Here is a 20367-nt window from a genome sequence, read left to right on the forward strand (position 1 = left end):
CACATATTCAAAAGATCCTCCATGGTACCTTGACTGCCCTGCAAAAGATGTACCTGTGTTATAGAAAACTGTTGATTCATTATGTTGCACCGCAGTGCTGACAGTGGTGGATATTTGAATCTCCTTGTCCTCTAGACTAGGGTCAGCGAACTTTTTCTGTGAAGAATCAGATGGTATATATTTTTAGCTTTGCATACTACATAATTTCTGTTGTGACTGCTCAACTCTGCCTCTGCCCTTATAATGCTAAAGCAGCCATAGACTTAAATGAATAGGTATAACTGTTCCGAGTAAATTTTATTTACTGGCTGGGCATGATGGCTCAAACCTGTAATCTTAGTGCTTTGGGAGGCCAAGGCCAAGGATCACTTGAGGCCAGGAGTTCAAAACCAGCCTGAGCAACATATTGAGACCCCCTCATCTCTACAAAAAAAAAAAAAAGGGTTTTTAAATTAGCCATGCATGCTGGTGTGTGCCTCAGCTATTTAGGAGCTGAGGTGGGAGGATTGCTTGAGCTCAGGAGTTCCAGGCTGCAGTGAGCCATGATCAGGCCACCACTCTTCAGCCTGGATGACAGAGACCCTATATCAGAACAAAAACCAACAAAGAAAACGAAACAGTTTTATTTACAAAGACAGGTGGTAGCTGGATTTGTCATGCAGGCCAGAGTTCACATACCCCTATTCTAAGCAGTCAAGTTTGTAGGCTTTTCCCTGCTCCCCAAACTGTTTTCAGGTCACTGATTGCATTTCTCACATTCCAGATTCTGGCATTTGATTGGAGAATTTGTGTTCATCAGGCTCAGTGGCTCACGCCTGCAGTCCTAGCACTTTGGGACGCTGAGGCGAGAGGATTGAGCGCGGGAGTTTGAGATCAGACTGGGCAACAACTGAGACCCTGTCTCTACAAAAAATTTATTAAAAATTAGCCAGGTGTGGTAGTACATGCTGGCTGAGGTGGGAGGATCACTTGAGCCTGGGAAGTTAAGACTTCAGTGTGCCATGGTTGTGCGACTGCACTCTAGCCTGAGCAACAGAGCAAGACCCTGTCTCCAAAAAAAAAAAAAAAAAATCTTATTAGCAGTGGTGTATGGGTTTTCTTTTTTCATGTTGAATTTTAGTGAGAAGCAGTTTCAGAATTCTTAGATTAAATCAAGTCCCATAGCATCATACATGTCAATATGGTAAGAGAGGGTTTTCATTTCATTTGGGGAATTTGACAGGCTTGAAAATATTAGTACTTTAGGGGAAGATAAAATGCCAAGTAGATTTTCCACATATTTTCAGATTGGCATAATTTTCCTGTTCATAAGCATTGGTTTGATACCTACCTGACTCTCTTGAAATAACATGGCTATGGTTTTGTTTTGTTTTTTCCTTGAGGTGAGGGTCTCACTCTGTAACTCAGCCTGGAGTGTGTTGGCATAATCATAGCTCACTGTAGCCTTAAACTCCTGGGCCCAAGTGATCCTCTGCTTCAACCTCCCCATTAGCAGGAACTAGAGGCAACTTGAGGTGTGCACCACCACCCCCAACTTGCGTTGGTTTTTTGAAGTGTTTTGTTGTTGTATAATGCTGGATCATGTGGTTAGCTAATTATGTGGCTCAGAATTAGTATATCTAAGCAAGGGACCAACCACAGGGCCAAGTAGTATCTGTTACGTAGGCTTTAAAACATGGGAGAGAAAGAGGAGGTAAGGATAAAGGAAAAGAGTGTGTGTGTGTTAAGAACCCCTTTGATAGTGGTTGCATTTAGTAAGCATTTATTAATCATTTTCTGCAAATCAGGTATTGGAAATACTTTACCTTTTTAAAAGTCTATTCCCTCTAGAGATTTATGGTGTAATGGTGGAGGCCTTATATGAATAATTTTTACAATGTAATAATACAAAATCTAAACTAGATACATTGTTACTTTGATAACAATATATTTTATGTATCTCTAAAGACAGACTCTTTTTACGTAACTGTAATACCATTACAGTTGACTCTTGAACAATGCAGGGGTTAGGGACACTAATCCGTCCTATCCCCACAATGGAAAATCTACATACCACTTTTGATTTTCCCAAAACTTACCTGTTTTAATAGCTTACTGTTGACCAGAAGCCTTACCGGTAACAGTCAATTAACGCTGTTTTGTATGTTACATGTTTTTTTATACTGTGTGCTTTTTTTTTTTTTTGGAGCTGGAGCTTCACTCTTGTTACTCAGGCTGGAGTGCAGTGGCAGATCTCGGCTCACTGCAACCTCTACCTCCCGGGTTCAAGCGCTTCTCCTGCCTCAGCCTTCTGAGTAGCTGGGATTACAGGCATGTACCACCATGCCTGGCTAATTTTTTTGTATTTTTAGTAGAGACGGGGTTTCACCGTGTTGGTCAGGCTGGTCTCGAACTCCTGACCTCAGGTGATCCACCCTCCTCGGCCTCCGAAAGTGCTAGGTTTACAGGCGTGAGCCACTGTGCCTGGCCTATACTGTGTTCTTAACAATGAAGTATGCTAGGAAAAACTTACTTTAAAATATTGTGAAGAAGAGAAAATGTTTACTTTTTATTAAGTAGAAGTGGATCAGCTGGGCCCGGTGGCTCATGCCTGTAACCAGAACACTTTGGGAGGCTGAGTCGGGCAGATCGCCTGAGGTCGGCAGTTTGAGACCAGCCTGGCCAACATGGTGAAACCCTATCTCTACTAAAAATACAAAACTTAGCTGGGCGTGGTAGCAGGCGCCTGTAATACCAGCTACTCGGGAAGCCGAGGCAGGAGAATTGCTTGAACCCAGGAGGCGGAGGTTGCAGTGAACCAAGGTCGCGCCGTTGCACTCTAGCCTGGGCTACAGAGCAAGACTCCATCTCAAAAAAAAAAAATAAAGTGGATCATCATAAAGGTCTTCATGTTGAGTAGGCTGAGGAGGAAAATACAGGAGGGCTTGGTTTTGCTATCTCGAGTGGCAGAGGTAGAGGAAGTTGAACGGGATTCAGGAGATGCAGGCACACTTGGCATAACTTTAGAGAAAAACCTTATCTGTTTTTCATTTTCGTTTCTCTAAAAATGTTTCTGTATGGTAACAATCCTCCTTCCATTTGCTTTAGTTTCAATGCTGGTATAATAGAAGGGTCCATTCATAAAAGAAATCCAAAGCAGTCTTAAGTAATCAGAACCCTTCTGCCGAATGGTCTAATGTCAATTTATTTCCTGACACTGCTTCTTTAGCATCTTCTTCCTCATTATCTGGCACTGGTTTGGAAGCAGCTCATCTCCATGAAGTGGTCTTTTAATTCCTCTGGTGTGGTGTCTGTTAGCTAACCCCTCACCTCCCACCTTTTTTTTTTGCCATATCCACAGTCTCTTTCATGATTTCCTTGATGGGCTTTGTTGTAGATCCTGTGAAGTCATGGGCAACATCTGGACACAGTTTTCTCTACCAGGAGTTTATTGTTTCAGGTTTGATGATACCATGGTTTTTTCTATAACAACAATGACGTCTTCAGTGGTGCACTCCTTCCAGACTTTCATGTTCTGTTGGTGTTCTCTGATAGCACTGACAGTCCTTTCCAGAGTACCATGTGCATCTTTACGTTTGTTTACATTTCTCTCAACTGTGAATGGTACCATATACAGTCTGTAAGAGTTTGTGTGCATAAGTTTTGATAGATCTCAACTTTTTATTAATAGATTTATGTATATTTTATGTTAGTAAATGATAAGATAGACTACATATGTTTTATGCATTCATGACAACTCTTTTTCTTAGTTTTGGTTTGTCCGCAAGTGTTTTCAAATTGTTGCAAACCTCCAAAAAAAAATTTCAATATATTTATTGAAAAAAATCCACATATAAGTGGACTCACAGTTTAATCCTGTATTGTTCAGTGGTCAGCTGTTTATGTTTTAAAGCAATACTCTGTTGGTATCAATTGTCTGTTGTTCAGATATCCCCAATTATCTTAAATTTTGCTTTTTTTTTTTTCTTAGAGGCGAAGTCTCATTCTGTCACCAAGGCTGGAGTGCAGTGGCGCGATCTTGGCTCATTGCAACCTCCACCTCCCGGGTTCTAGCAGTTTTCTTGCCTCAACCTCCCAAGTAGCTGGAATTACAGGGACATGCCACCACGCCCAGCTGATTTTTTGTATTTTAGTAGATAAAGGGTTTCACCGTGTTGCTGCCCAGGCTGGCTCAAACTCCTGAGTTTAGGCAGTCCACCAGCCTCAGCCTCCCAAAGTGCTGGGATGACAACCTTGAGCCACCACACCCGGCCTTTCTTAAATTTTCTTTTATAGTGGTTCAAATTGGGATCCACATAGGTCCACAGTTTGGATTTAATTGATATCTCTTGAGTCTCCTCTACCTGTTGTTCCTTCTCTTCCCCCCTCCTTGCTTTTTTTTCTTTGTTGAAGAAACTAGATCATGTTGTCCTGTAGAGTTTCCTACATTATGGATTTTGCTGGTTGCAACTGCATGGTGTCATTTAATAGGTTCTTCTATCCCTGTATTTTCTGCAACGGGTGATTAATTCAAGGAACTTGATCAAATTCAGATTCCGTGGTTGGGGGGAACCCAGAATACTTAATTGATTATGCTTTCTATTGTATCAGGAGTTACATGGTATCTAGTTGTCTCTGTGGTTTTCTACTTAAAAATATCTCTGCTTTTTGCTTGTTTTACATCTTGTTGCATACTGTAGAACAGTGCCATCCAATAGAACATTTTTGTAATGCTGTAAATGTTCTTTATCACCAGTGTCTAATTTGGTAGTCACTAACCACATGTGATTATTGAGCAATGAGGAACTGAATTTTTAGTTTCTTAAATTGAATTTTAAGTAGTCACGTGTGGCTTGTGGATACTGGAATTAGAAAGTACAATAAATAGGACATTTTTCAAGAGTATTAAATAACAAAAGTAGCAATAGATGTCTATTCCTGATTTTAGCCTAGATCACAGTACTGTTTCATCAGTAAATCAGCTTTTTAAATTATTAATATTTTTAATGGACAAATCATAATTATACATATCTATGGAGTACAGTGGAATGTGTTGAAATATGTAAACAATGGAATGATTAAATCACACTAATTATTGTGTTGCCTTGCCTTAGCATTTTTGTGGTGAGACATTTGAAATGATACTTATTTTGAAATATATATTATTATTGACTGTATTCACCCTGCTATGCAGTAAATCTCAAAACTTATTCATCCAGACTATCTGCAACTGTTTGGTCACCAACTCCCCATTCCCTCCCTTCCTACCCCTTTACCCCCTAAGCCTCTGGTAACCATGGTTATACTCTGTTATGAGTTCAACTTTTTTAGTTTCTACGTATAAGCGAGATCATGTAGTATTTCTTTTCTGTGCCTGGCTTATTTCACTTAGTGTGATGTCCTCCAGATTCATCCATGTTGTCACAAATAACAGAATTCCTTTTTTGAGGCTGAGTACTCCTGTGTGTGTGTACATGTATGACGTTTTCTTTCTCTCTTCATCCATTGATGGACACTTAGGTGGATTCCATGTGTTGGCTATTGTGAATAATGCTGCAGTGAATGTGAGAGTACAGAGATCCCTTTGACATGCTGATTTCAGTTCCTTTTCATATGTACACAGTAGTGGTATTGCTGGATTCTGTGGTAGTTTTGTTTTCAGTTTTTTGAGGAACCTCCCCATACCATTTTCCATAATGGCTCTACTAAGTTACACTCCCATCAACAATGTATCAAGAGTTTGCTTGTTTCTTTATCTTTGCCAAGACTTACCTTTCATCTTTTTGATAAAAACCATGCTAACAGGTGTGAAGTGATACCTCATTGTGGTTTTAATTTGATAATCACCTTTTGTGTACAGTTTACGTGTATAATTATATCACCCAATTTTTCTTAATGGGACAGCGATCTAGGGCAGCCCTGCAGAGGTACCTGTTCTACTGTAATCGCTATATGAACCACATGCAGAGTCTGCGCTTTGAGCACAAACTATATGCTCAGGTGAAACAGAAAATGGAGGAGATGCAACAGCACAACATGTCCTGGATTGAGGTGCAGTTCCTGAAGAAAGCAGTTGATGTCCTCTGCCAGTGTCGTGCCACACTCATGTACACTTATGTCTTCGCTTTCTACCTCAAAAAGAATAACCAGTCCATTATCTTTGAGGTAGGAGTAGTTCTGGGTGAGGAAAAAGCCCACCTTGTATCATAGGACTACCTGATCTTTCATATATAAGATACAGAGTTTTCAGGGTTCTTGTTTATTCAGAAAATGTAGATAGACGAATGTATTTATTACAAAGATACAAGAAATTTCTATTTCTGTCCTAAATTATATTCAGATCGATGTTGTTTAGCCAGTTAGTGATTAGGTACGCAGATTCTGGAGTCAGCCCTAGATTTTAATCTTTACTTTATTGTATTTTAGGTCTGTTAATTTGGAGCAAATTACTTAACCTCTTATTTCTCCATTTTAAAGTGAGGATAATACCTTCCTAGGTTGTTATGAGGTTTAAGTGAGACAATTTGTGTTAATTGCTATATAGCACCTGGAACATGATAAGTTCTCAATAGAAACCTTTATTCAGGCTAAACTAACCCTGCAATATTAGAAATTAATGTGGTGGTTATGGTTGTCTTTAGAAGTAATGACTAAAAAGCCAGCTTTTAGCAGTAAGGTTTTCTCAAGTAAAGATGCTCATTTAAAATTGATGCATAAAACATGGATATCTATATATGACTAGACAATAAGCCTGACTAGCAGATGGGACTTCATTTGGGTAACCGGTACAGAACTAGCCATCATAGTAAAGGATGATACAATTTGAATCTTCTGTACAGTGTTCTCTTACAAGAAATAAGTATAGCCAGATGTAAGCAATAATAGGTTTCTATTTTTTCTCGTTTCCCTTTGAGTTTTTAGCAAAGAGCAGCTCTCAGAATGAGAAAATTCCAAGAGACATTTTAAATCCTTTCAAATAGTCTTCAGTATTCTTCCAAAAGTAATGGGTGAAATCTTTAATTCTTTTAACATTTAAAATATTGTTCTGGAAAAGAACAAACAAGTTATTAGAGATGAAAGCCCTAGAGCTTTGCAGGTGCAGTTAAACCACCTACGAAAGTTACGGAATCAGTGTTGAGAGCAGTCTGTAGTCAACAAAACAGTGAAAATGGTTTATCTTTTAGCTTTATTTTGAAGCCAAAATTTACTTTTATTCTTCTTACAGAATAACCAAGCAGATCTAGAGAATGCCACAGAGGTGCTCTCGGGCTACCTTGAACGAGATATTTCCCAAGATTCTCTGCAGGATATAAAGCAGAAAGTACAAGACAAGTACAGGTAATTTTTTTTTTCAGCTGTTGAATAAAACTTTCTGCCAGTGATGGTCTAGTGTGCCTTAGTGGTCAAGTTCAGTGATAGTGAAACTAGGTTTAGCATATCCACCAACTGAGCTGCTGCCATGTTTCTCACAAATTGCTTCTGTCCGTTGGGCACTAAATTGCAGGTAGTAGTACTGGTGAAGCATACATAGAGGAGGAATTCAACCACTTATTCTACTGGCTAATTCTGCTTCTGTTCAATTATTTAGTTGCTACCTTGCAAGGAAGAAAGAACCCAGAAAGGCCAAGTGGCTTTTAGGATGAGAGTGAGAATTGGATGTTGGTCTTAGCCTGGAACCCTATGTATGGGTCATGGCTATTCACAAATGAGCTATGGGAACTTACTGTTTAGAGTTTTTATTAGATTTTTTGTGTATATATATATATATGTATCTAAGGAGATACTTGTCCTAGGAGTTGATTTTTCAAGATGTGCCGTCTCTTAAGATAGAGATGCAAAATGTTTGATTTCTCAACATGAAGCTCTTTCTCCCAAAGTGACAAATGCTAGTGTCTTTTGAAAGTAGTAGGAAACTTGGGGAGTTTGGAAGACTTGGAGATTTAGTCCTAACCAATATCTTCCCTTCCCTTAGCCAATTTTAGCTACTTTAATGTGTTCATAGTAACTTTTACAGTTAACAAAGATTTTTAAGGATGTGAATAAAGAACCCATGAAATTGTTTCTGAACCTGTTTATCTGCAGAACTGTGGGACTGAACTATTTCTAAGGTCCATCAGAACTTGTACTACTTTATTGCTTTAAAATTAATTCCCATGGAATAATGGCTTTCAGAAAATACTATTTTAATATTAGAAGCAGTTTGATGTGTCTGTACACCTAGACCTGAACATGTGCCTATTAAAATTAAAAATAGGTGCTTGGTTCTGAGTCTGGATAAACTATAGGGATGCGTTAAAAATAAGTAAATGCCTCTTTTTTTATTATTAGAGGCTGACAACAAGTTTTTTTTTTCTCTTTGATTACAGATACTGTGAGAGTCGACGAAGGGTTTTGTTACAGCATGTGCATGAAGGCTATGAAAAAGATCTGTGGGAGTACATTGAGGACTGAGAATGGCCCTGCATAAAATGAACTCTGAAAACTTTACCATCTAGAGTGCTCATGCAATTAAAACAAAACAAACACAAACAAGGAGGCACTAAGCCTATTCTGACACCACTGGTCTGTAGTACCAGAATTGTTTTGTTAACGGAAAGTTTAAGTAAATTATATTGTAATAAAAAAGGTAGATAAACCATTGTACAACAGTATTCTAGGCCGCCAACAAAAGTGTGACAGACACACTAAAAACCTCCAACTTTAACTTGTAACGTAGCTTCATTCTCAAAGCTGACTCCTTTTTTCTTTTTCTTTTTCCTTTTCCTGAGTGTAGTACAGTTAAAATTTCAAACAGCTCCTTGACACTGCTTTTCATGTTCAAACCAGCCATTTTGTTGTACTTTGGTAAAGGACCTCTTCCCCTTCCTCCCCTACACATACAGATACACCCACACACAGACTGACTCACTTTCTCTCATACCCCAAGGTCATGAGTGAATGATGCTTAGTTCCTTGTAAAGAAAATCTTGGGATGGGGAAGGGGTAGGCAGCAAGAGGATTCAACAAACAAAAAACATAAAAACTTTGTATATGACTTTTAAAACAAGAGGACAACACAGTATTTTTCAAAATTGTATATAGCGCATATGCATGGACAAAGCAAGCGTGGCACGTGTTTGCATAATGTTTAATTACAAAAAAAAATATTTATTCTTTAAAAATCTTCAAGATTATGTCTATTTGCTGTGCATTTTCTTTCAGTTTGCTTATCTTTCCCGGGTTGGGGTTGGGATGAAGGTGTGTTGGTTGAGCACCTCTGAAAGACCTATCTAGAGCTCTTTCACTTTCCTGAGGTTACTTTGCTCTTTCTGGTGTTGGTATGTCTGTTGCTGACCATGGGCCTCATGCCTTGAATTCCTGCTCTTGATCAGGGACAAGGGAGGTCAAGCTCTGAATAAATGCCATGACCTGATTAAGGGCTACAGCAGCGAGTTTTGTTGCTATAGTTCATGAATTAACCTGTTCCCAACCTAATCCCCCTCCATGGCATCATGCCTCTACCCAAGCCTTTGTGTGCCCGTGTTATGCACACAGCTGTAGGCTTAAATTCCCTGTCACATCCAATGGAAGCATTTAAAAATTTCTTTTACTTTTCGGTTTTCCCTTAATTGCTGCTTTGAGCCTTTTCAGATTTTAGTTATGGCTCATCTGTCACCCCTTCTCTACATTAGGGTGTCAAACAAAATGTTTTGCTTTAAATATAAATAGCCATTCATTTAGTCTCAGATTGTGAATTTAAAATGGCAGATACTGAAATTGCTTGTGTGTGTTGCTGTGGGTTCGGTTTGAAGGCAAACACCCCTGGAACATGATATTCCCATCTAGTGCATTTAAATAGAAATCACTGAGTTTGCTGCTTTTCTATTGTCAGCACATAGGAGAATTAATAATGCATTTTAGCTGTGATGTCCATTTTTACGAAATTTCTACTAAGAGCTATGTTAAAAGTAAAGGATGGTGGTGGTTTTATTAACTATATACATGTTTAGGCCATTCTGGCTGTGGTATTTTTCAATAGGTCAGCATCCGTAAATCTGTCAGTTTTATACAGGAGTACAGAGTGAACTAGGCAACTAGATTAAGAGGTCTAAATAGGAAATACCAGTTGAGGCTGAGGACCTCTTCGTCTTCCTTTAAATGTCTTGTGCCTAGGGAGTGTTTACCATTTGTGAGGCAGCTTTGTCTGCTCTTACATTGTACATCCTAATACTCCATTGGGAAGTAGGTTCACTTTCCTCTGGCCTTTTGCCTAAGTTAGGCTTTGCTGAATCAACCCTACTTTTCCTTTTAGAAAAGGTTGTTACAGGAGATATACTGGCAACTGTTCTTTTCCCGTCAAAAATCAGTGAATGTTTGCTGAGTATAAATGCTGCTTCCTTAAACCACTTGTCGCTTTAGGATCAACTTTACCTGTACCTTTTCTCCTTTCCTCCCTTGCCACCTCAGGTGCAAATCTGAATTCAGTGTCTGCTTCTTCCATATTCTTGTCTCCCTCCCCTCTTCCATATGACATTATTCATATGACATTATTTTACTTAAAATGACATTATCAATCTTAAAAAGACATACATTAAGGAGATTTTTTTAAAGAAAGCCTAAGTTCCTTTCCCTGGTAACTTTGAAAAGCAGTCAGAGTTGCTAGATAGATGTATGTGGCTCCTTTAAAATGCTTTGTGTATGTGTGGTGTTAAAAAAAAAAAAAAAAGTCTTACCAGTTAACTTTGCAGTATCTAGGTTTGAGTGTCATAAATCCATGTGTTCCTGTTGCAACAAATACCCCAAAATTGTGTGTGCACTTCATAATACCAGTCTTCACCCGTGAGGAACAGTGCTTTTTAGAGATGCTTTCTAGTTTCAGTGTTGGCATACTACCTGAGGGTATAGCAGTTGTGGGTGCATTCCCTAATTTGTATGATCAAGATGAACTGGCCCTTTTCTACTTGCAAGCTTTCAACAGATACCACCATATATGATGGAATTCCCATAGTGAATTGCTTATGTTGTTAGTAGATTCAGTGCACCCAGCTGGGATAGGCAAGCCGTATTATGACAGCTTCCCTGTTTCACCTACGTAAGTCGTCTTATCTGAGGGCTCTATTCACAGTAAGCACCAGCGTCTCCACGTCTTGAGGTCAGTTTCATTCTTTTGAAAAGTGCATGCTTCATTTGAACAATCAGCAGCAGATGGACTTTCAGTGATTTAAAATAAAATTTTGATCCAAAGCTCAGGACACAAAAACCACAGTGGTAAAATTGAGTAGCATATAATATCATCAGACTAAATTATTTGTAATTTTCCACAACCCAGATTGTATGTGTTTTATGTGTGTTTAAGTAAATATATTAGATACATATGTGTATACATACACACATACACAACAGATCCAAGACTGGCTGACTTCATTTGAAATGGTTGAATCTGCAGTGTAATAAAGTGGTTCAACCAGGATTAGGAACTGAAATTTAGTAGAAGAGAGAAAAGGAGTTAATGTAACAAATTCTTTTAGCTACAAACCCTGGTAATAGAGCACTTGGGGGATGGGATGGGGTGGGTTGGTGAGACAATCAGATTGGTAAATTGATTAAATGCTCCTAACCCTGTAATTTTGTGCATAGAGCACCCTGTGCTGTGGAAATAACTGTTCTTAGATTTCATTGTAACTGGACTGTTCAGGTTGCCCAGAGGGAAAGAACATTCCTAATTCTAATAAAATAAACTTTTATTTTGTTATTCCATTAGTTACTTATGTTTATTTTTATAGTTAAAAAATGACTAAAGGTGGCTAATAGCCACCTGTATTATGTGCCTTATTCACTGTTCCCACTTAATATAAAATGTCTAAATTTGGTTCAGTTTCTTTGGGAACTGTGAATGAGCCCATTCCCCCAACATTTAACTTGGTTAATGAAGCTTTCAGAGCATTTTCTGAACGCTTTCCAATTTCTGCGTCTCAAATATTGAATTTAAGTTGTTCGTGTTGTAATAGTGATACAAAAATGCTCAATAGCTCTTTGCCACTTTTTTAAAGGAAATACTTTGAGTCATTCTTAGCTAACCTCAAAACTCCTTCACATTACTTTCATTTTAGCTCACTCTTAAAGGTGGTACTGTTATATGGGGATGAAGGGAGAGTTTTCTGAAACCAGGTCCCAAAGTTGAAGATAGTTTGTCGTTGATACTCTGGCCAAGTCCAGGTTTTAGGACAATTTAATTTACTCTTACTTGAATCTGTAATTATGGGAGTTGATCACTTTTCCTCTTCAAAGCACTTCAACTTACCGTCTAAAACAAGTGGAAAAGAAATTGCCCTTTTTTATAAAGGAGGAAGATAAGGCTCACTGAGGAAATAACTCACCCAATTTTTCATTTCCTTCTACCTGAAACTTAACATCATACTACCTCTTTGTATCATATTTTGTTATTCTGGTCTCAGAATGACATAGTATTCTGTGCCAGGGAAGGTAGTTCTTAACTATATTGTTGTACTTTTAAACCACATTAAAGACTATTATAAATGCCTGTCATTGCTACTGTTAGAGGTTGCTCTATACCATCTCTGATCTTTCATTCGTTGTTGCAGTTTGCCTCATTGTTAGAAACCATCCATGGATAGAAGAGTAGCCCTTTTCATCTTGCAGATTAAGGTAGGCAGTCCTCATGTGAAGACTGTCACGGTAGTTGAGAATAAATGGTTTAGTATGATTTGCTAAATAGTGCCCAAGTAATTTGCAGTTGGTTTAGTTATTCAAATGGATTTCCATTGTAAAGAATTTTGGATAGTCTGTGGGAAATTGTTACAGGATTTGTTTTGTAATTGATCACTGAAAATGCACAGAACATCCATATCCCTTGGATCTCAGCCTTTGAGGCTTTCAAAAGATGATAAGCAGTGAGTTTTATGAGAAAATTCTGGCTCCTTCAGAAACAGGAAAACGTGTGGGTCCCTCAGATTTTTCATATATCTTTGGGGGTAAAGTTGGTTGTATCTGGTTTGTTTTAAGGATTTTGCTTCTGTAGTTACCCAAGATCAAATAGCCAACTCAGAAATACTCAGTTGGGTATCAGTCAAATAGTGCCTACCAGTGGAGTAAACAGACAACTTTTGGGTTTTTAGTTTTTGCTTTTGTGTGGAGTTAAGTCCAGTTTTTAGGGCAACTATTGTTGACCTTTCTCCAGGCAGTAGCATTTAGGATAGAAAAAAATAATATGAGATATGTGTGAAAAGCGGTTTTCAGGCTATCATTTATTTAGGGCCACAGATGTGCTTATTTAGGACTATTTTCAGGGTAGGAGCCAGTTAGAATTTGTAAATCAGTCACACATTGATATGTAGCAGCCCTATCAATGCCACAACAACCTTATTACCATAGTAATTCAGAGGTCTCAAGTAATCCAGGAGTCTCAAACTGAAATGTCAACAAGAGCCAAGTAAATATTTTAGAAATAGACTACCCTGGACTATATGGTCTCTGAGAAGAGCCTGTGAAATCTTCTTCATGTGAATTATCTTAATTAAATGTGGGCCAAAGAAAAACCGGCCATGGGCAGTTTATTTTCCAGCTTCTATTAGTCTTGGCTTGCAACAATGCCACTGTCCATCTGGCATTACCTAGACCAGTGATACTTAAATTTGTCTGCGAATTGGAATCACTGAGAAGCTTTAAACAATTATTAGTGCCTGAGTCTTACCTTATGGAGATTATGATTTAATTGCTTTGGGTAGGCATCAGTATTTTTTGTAAAGCCCTTTCCGCATTCTCACCCCCTAATTCCAATCAGTGATACTCACGTGCAGACTAGGTTGAGATCCGTGATCTGGATTGCCTTCTATAGTTGCAAAAAGAGAATATAGGCGAGCAACTCCAGATCATGAGGGACAAAATGATTCAAGGCAAATTGATGGGCTCAGAATAGAGCCTCACTGGAGGCCCTAGTTGAGTGGGTTTTGTGGAATGGTGCTTCCCAAGGGTCTGGTGTGCAGTGCCCGTTTTGGTTTTTTGTCGGTTTTCTGGTAAATGGTCCACCTTGGATAAAATCATAAAACTAAAAGTCTTACCAAGAAGTAGAACTGACAAGCAGCCATGTTGATTGGCAGTACATTCTCTTGTCAAGGGGGAGAAATCTAGGGAAAATAATAGAGTCTGAGCGAAGGAAGTTGACTGGTTATAAGCAAAACTGTCATTAAAGCTATTTGCATCAAATCACAATTCCACGAGCACTTAGAGTTCACAAGTTTCCTACTTTCATTCTTTTGATAATCTTGTTATTTTTATTTCAAGTGTGGTATAGTAGTAAGAATATTGACACTTCTCAGCCATAGTGTTCCCTTTTGTAAAATGGGAATACTAATAGGAACTGTAATTTGTTGAGTGCTTCTTGCCAGATGCCTTACTTTTGTCTGTATCTTCCAAGCAGCCCTAAAGCAAAATGGGCATTGTTACCCTATTTTTATGAGGAAAGACACTCATACACTACTAACTTACTCAAAAGTTACACATTGAGTGTTTAACAGGGCCATGCTTGTCTGATTCCATATGTTCTGTTATGCTGTTGTCTGTTACGTAGGAGTATTGTGAGGATCAAAAAACATGTGAAAACAAAACCTAGTTACAATAATAAGCACACCAGTGCTAACTTGGGCAAAAGATAAGGATACAGAGCTGTCTCAGAGATTCCCAAAGGCAGGATGAGATTGAACTGGGAACTAGAAAACCATTTTGGACCCCTAAAATGGTATTGTCTGCCATCTGTACATTCTCTTGCGGCTCTTACTGCTGCTTTTCCTGTCAGTTACCCCATAGCTCCGGGTATTACCATGTTAACTGTTCCAGACACATGTAGAGAGAACCAATCAGATCCATGGGGGCAGGATCATCAATACAAGCGTGGATGTTGAGAGCTTAATCAGGAAGGAAACCTTGGAGATCCTAGTTAGCTGGGTTCACGTCATGGAAATTGTCTTTGACAAAACTGAAATGCCCTGAAGTTTCAATTTTTTAAATATATGTAATGAATTGGCATATGATAGATAATTGTGGTGACTTAGTATTTACCAAATGGTTTGTTTCTATCTTGTTTATTTTTATTTTTTATTTTTGTAAGAGACAGTCTTGCTGTGTTGCCCAGGCTCTACTTGAACTCCTGGGCTCAACCCACCCTTCTGCCTCAGCCTCCTGAGTAGCTGGGATCATAGTCATGTGCCACTGCTTCTAGCTCTTCCATCTCAATCTTATGATGTAGTTACTATTTTCATTTTATAAATAAGAAAATAGAAGCTCAAAGAAGATGGGTAGTTTCCCTGAGGTCATCCTGTTAGTAAGTGGCAGAATGAAGTTACAAACCTAGGTTTTCTTGGTCGCCACCCACAGTGCCAGGCACTGGCGGTACAGCAGTGAACAAAAGGTCTGTTGGTTTGTCTGAAGCTCTCAACCTTGATTCTACATAGATTAAGTAGATTGCCCAAGGCCACTCAACCAGTTCAGATCAGAGCCAGCTCTGCTATTTGATCAGTATATTATTTTCACCACACTGTATCTGCTTCTCAGTCACCAAAAGCACCTGCTAAAATTATATATAGACTGATTAGGGGTCTTCCAACGTAAGATTGCCCTGGAAACTTAATTCTTATCTTGGCTCATCTCTCCAAAACAAATGCCTCTTTTGTTGGTGATCTCAGATACACTGTTCAGAAGTACTCAAAGTGTTCCTTTTTTCTGCTCACATTTGAGAGTCACCCTAGCATTTTAATGAATTAAGCAAGCCAGCCTTGCATTTCCAAACCCTTTCCAGAAGTTCAACCTTACTTACTTTGATCTGATGACATGGGCTTTTTAAAAAATTACTATTTTTTTAGAGGTGGGGTCTCACTGTGTTGCCCAGGCTGGAGTATAATGGCTCTTCCCAGGCACAATTCGGGTGCACTCTTGCCGTGAACTCCAGGACTCAAGCCATCTTCCTGCCACAGCCTCCTGAGTACCTAGGACTATAGGTGCAAGCCACCATGCCCAGCTGACATTGACTTTATATACATAATATTTCCTCAGCAACAATTTATGTCTTAATTTGGTACTTGCAAAACCCTCTTCACTGATTATGCCTGTTTGGTATTTATTCCAAGTCACCTGCCTGCCTTTAGCCATGGAGTATTCAAGTTTCTTTCAGAATGAGAATTTGGAGGGTGATTATAGAAATATAAAACCAGGCCAGGCGCGGTGGCTGAAGCCTGTAATCCCAGCACTTTGGGAGGCCGAGACGGGCGGATCACGAGGTCAGGAGATCGAGACCATCCTGGCTAACACGGTGAAACCCCATCTCTACTAAAAATACAAAAACTAGCCAGGCAAGGTGGCGGGCTCCTGTAGTCCCAGCTACTCGGGAGGCTGAGGCAGGAGAATGGCGTAAACCCGGAAGGCGGAGCTTGCAGTGAGCTGAGATCCGGCCACTGCACTCCAGTCCGGGTGACAGAGCGAGACTCCGTCTCAAAAAAAAAAAAAAAAAGAAATATAAAACCAGGCCGGGCATGGTGGCTCACACCTTGTAATCCCAGCACTTTGGGAGGCCGAGGCAGGTGGTTCACAAGGTCAGGAGTTCGAGACCAGCCTGGCCAATATAGTGAAACCCCGTTTCTACTAAAACTACAAAAATTGGCCAGGCATGGTGGCGCACGCCTGTAATCCTAGCTACTCAGGAGGCTGAGGCAGGAGAATCGCTTGAACCCGGGAGGTGGAGGTTACAGTGAGCTAAGATCACACCACTGCACTCCAGCCTGGGCTACAGAGAGACTGTCTCAAAAAAAATAAAATAATACAAAACCAACTCTTTATGGTAGACCGTTTATCCCCCAGAAAGCTTTTTTAGACTGAAAACGTTTCTATAGATTTCAGATTTCCTTCTGATAGCTAAGATTTGTTTCTGTATAACAACAGAGTAGTGCCCTATAAGCCAGTTCAGTGCACATTACATGGCTGTTCTTAGAATTATGAATCTGAGGCATGTGCAGTGAGGCTCTAGCTCTCTGGAGTCAGTTGGTCAAGTGGGATTCCTGAGGACTGACCAAACACACACACAGCAGGATTTTGTCCTAAGTTTTCTTAGGGATCTTATCCAAAAACACCATTACTTGAATTTCCCAGCTTCCTTTTAGAGGGAGACTTCTTTGCTATGTGTACTCCCACCTCTGTATGTCACATCATTTTCTCAGAGGAAGTACAGCATAAAATAATAACCAGCATTTGTAGAGCACTTCTTGTGGGCCTTCTTGGGCAAATAGACATTCTCATGGAATGCTCTAAAATTGTTAAGTTCTTGCTCTTGCTCTCAAGTCATTTATAATCTAATTGCTGGTCTTCCTGGTATGAACAAAGATGTTTGCTTGTTAATAAATTCCTACCACATACCCAGACTTGTGGTTTATTTCTATCTAACTAGGGAAAGCACTAAAGAGTTTTCTAATAAGGAAGAATGATCTGAGTGTCTACCTGCTTTGGAGAAGATGTCTGCTGTGGATAGGAAATGATTTTGTATCCAAAAGTCCTAGTACTAATTTGGAGTGTTGTAAAGGTCAGGGCAGCAAATGCTAGAGAATGGGATTAATGAAAGGTGACAATGTTCTCCATGTCTTTGAAAAATTAATTTTTACTCCATTTTGACTAGCTTGCAATAAAGTAGGTTAAGTGCTGTACTTTAAGGAAGTCCATGTACAAGCCAGTGCCTTACAATGGTCAAATGGTTGCTCACTAACCGATGGAAATAAATGACTGTTGTTTCCACAAAATTGCTTTACAGATTCTAAATGCTATCGCTGGGACACTGGATTGTGTGCCCTTTAAGATAAATTCCATAATCAAGAGCCTGGTCCTGAATAGATTGGAGCCCCAAAATCTCACTGAAGCAAACTGATAGTAGGCCAGGAAAGAGTCGGAGACAAACACTCCTGGAATAGGAATCCACTGCTCAACTGTATTTTAAACTGATATGTAGAAATTAATATTATTACAAAATGCACACATCTTAAGTGTTGTTTGATGTTTTGACAATTGTATACATCTGTGTAATAATTACCAAAAGAAGACATAAAATATTACAATTAACCCAGAAAGTTCTCAAATACCTTTAAATCACCCCTGAGCGCCTCCCCACTCCAGTGATCACTTCCTGATTTTTATCACTAAAGATTTGTTTTACCTGCTTTTGGATTACATATAAGTGGAATCATAGAATAATGTACTCCTTTGCATCTGGGTTCTTTCACTGATAATGCTTGAAAGACATCCATATTGTATATATCAGGACATTGTTCTCTATTGCTGAGTAGTATTTCATTCTATAAATATACCACAATTTGTTTATTCATTCTCCTAGTGAAGGACTTTTAGGTTGTTTCCAGTTTGGGGCAATTATGAATACGGATGCTATCAATATTCTTACACAGCCTTTTGTTTTTGTTTTTTGTGGATATACGTTTTCATTTCTCTTGGATAAATAAGAGTAGAAAATTACTGGTTCATATGGTAAGTGCATGTTTATAAGAAACTGCCCTCTTGTTCTCCAAAGTGGTTTTACCATTTTGTACTCCCATCAGTCATGTATGAGAGTTACAGTTGCTTCACATGTCTGTCAACATTTACATTGTCAGGTTTTTTAATATTAGCCATTTCAGCATACATTACATAACTGATTTTAATTTACATTTCCCAGATGATTAATGATGTTGAGCACTTTTTCATATGCTTATTTTTCATTTGTATATCTTTCATGAAGTGTCTTTCATGTCTTTTCTCATTTTAAAGTTGGATGTCTTTTTATTGTAGGTATTATTTGTATTTTGGATATAAATCCTTTGATGGATAGATATGCTATGATTTTTTTTTTAAAGACTCTGTATTCACTTATTGGGATCTTTTGATGAACAAATTTTTTTGATAAAATCCACTTTATCAGTTTTTTTATTTCATGGTTTTATGACCTCAAAGTCACAAAGAACATATTTTCTTCTAGAAGTTTTATGGTTTGAAATTGTATGTTTAGGTCTGTGATCCATCTCAAATTAATTTTTGTGAACAGAATGAGGCTTGATTTTTTTCCAACATGGATATACAGTTGTTCCAGCAACATTTACTTAAAAAGACTTCTCTACCCATGAAATTGACTTGGTACCTTGGTTAAAAATTGATCACATGTGTGTGTGTATTTCTACATTTTCTATTCTGGTCCATTAATCTATTTGTGTATCCTTACATCAGTACCACACTTTGGATTATTGAAGCTTTCTAGTAAGTCTTTAAATTAGTAAATCCTTCCGTTTTTTATTTTTCAAGATTGCTTTGGTTATTCTTGATTCTTTGGATTGTCATAAAAGTTTTAGAATTAGCTCATCTTGTTTTTCAAACTTAGCTGTGCTGGGTGAGCTGTGTTCATGCCACTGCATTCCAGCTTGGGTGACAGCAAGACCCTGTCTTAAAAAATAAATAAATAGGCCAGGCGCGGTGGCTCAAGCCTGTAATCCCAGCACTTTGGGAGGCCGAGACGGGTGGATCATGAGGTCAGGAGATTGAGACCATCCTGGCTAACACGGTGAAACCCCGTCTCTACTAAAAAATAAAAAAAATAGCCGGGCGAGGTGGCGGGCGCCTGTAGTCCCAGCTACTCGAGAGGCTGAGGCAGGAGAATGGCGTGAACCCAGGAGGCGGAGCTTGCAGTGAGCTGAGATCCGGCCACTGCACTCCAGCCTGGGCGACAGAGCAAACTCCGTCTCAAAATAAATAAATAAATAACTGCTAGAATCTTGATATGGGGTTTTGTTGAGTCTATAGGTCAATTTAGAATGAACATTTTAATAGTATTGAGTCAGCTAATCCATGAACATATTAGGTCTTGTCATTTATTTAGGTATTAAATTTTTTGCTCAGCAATGTTTTGTAGCTTCCCTTGCATAAGACTTGCATATCTTACATTAGATGTTTTCTTAAGCATTTGGTTTTTAAAATATTTTTAATTTTTTTTTCTTTTTTGAGATGGAGTTTTGCTCTTGTTGGCCACCACGCCTGGCTAATTTTCATTTTTAGGTTGTTTGTTGCTAGTATCTAGAAATACAATTGATTTTTTGTTTGTTTCTCTAAACAAAACAAACATAGTGAGAGATGGGTCTCACTATGTTGCCCAGGTTGATCTCAAACTCCTGAGCTCAAGGGATTCTCATGCCTCAGCCACCCAAGTAGCTGGGACTTTAGGCATGTGCCAGTGTGCCTGGCTGATTTTTGTAGGTTGATCTTGAATCGTGCCACCTTGCTAAATTCATTTATTCTAGAAATAGTTCTTGTAGATTCCATACAGTTTTATATTAAATATATACACAACAGTGTAGTTTGCAAATAATGCCTTTCTGCACT

General features: G+C 38.7%; 1 protein-coding gene and 1 long non-coding RNA gene across 2 annotated transcripts in view; both read left to right on the forward strand.

Annotated features, from left to right (window-relative positions):
- The window catches only part of ARIH1 (ariadne RBR E3 ubiquitin protein ligase 1), a 125752-nt gene extending 114037 nt beyond the window's left edge, over positions 1 to 11715 (forward strand). The window contains exons 15-17 of the mRNA XM_011953830.1: positions 5884 to 6144; positions 7205 to 7317; positions 8346 to 11715. Of these exons, the coding sequence (XP_011809220.1) occupies positions 5884 to 6144; positions 7205 to 7317; positions 8346 to 8430 (459 nt within the window). The 3' untranslated portion in view covers positions 8431 to 11715. The remainder of the gene's footprint in view (positions 1 to 5883; positions 6145 to 7204; positions 7318 to 8345) is intronic.
- A 2707-nt stretch (positions 11716 to 14422) lies between these two features.
- Positions 14423 to 17375, forward strand: LOC105520213. Its single transcript, XR_001003087.1, has 2 exons — positions 14423 to 16181; positions 16493 to 17375. It is a non-coding gene; the product is annotated as an uncharacterized LOC105520213 (long non-coding RNA).
- Positions 17376 to 20367: the final 2992 nt, after the last annotated feature.

This window comes from Colobus angolensis, unplaced genomic scaffold (assembly GCF_000951035.1).
Source record: "Colobus angolensis palliatus isolate OR3802 unplaced genomic scaffold, Cang.pa_1.0 Scaffold372, whole genome shotgun sequence".
NCBI classification, from domain to species: Eukaryota; Metazoa; Chordata; class Mammalia; order Primates; family Cercopithecidae; genus Colobus; species Colobus angolensis.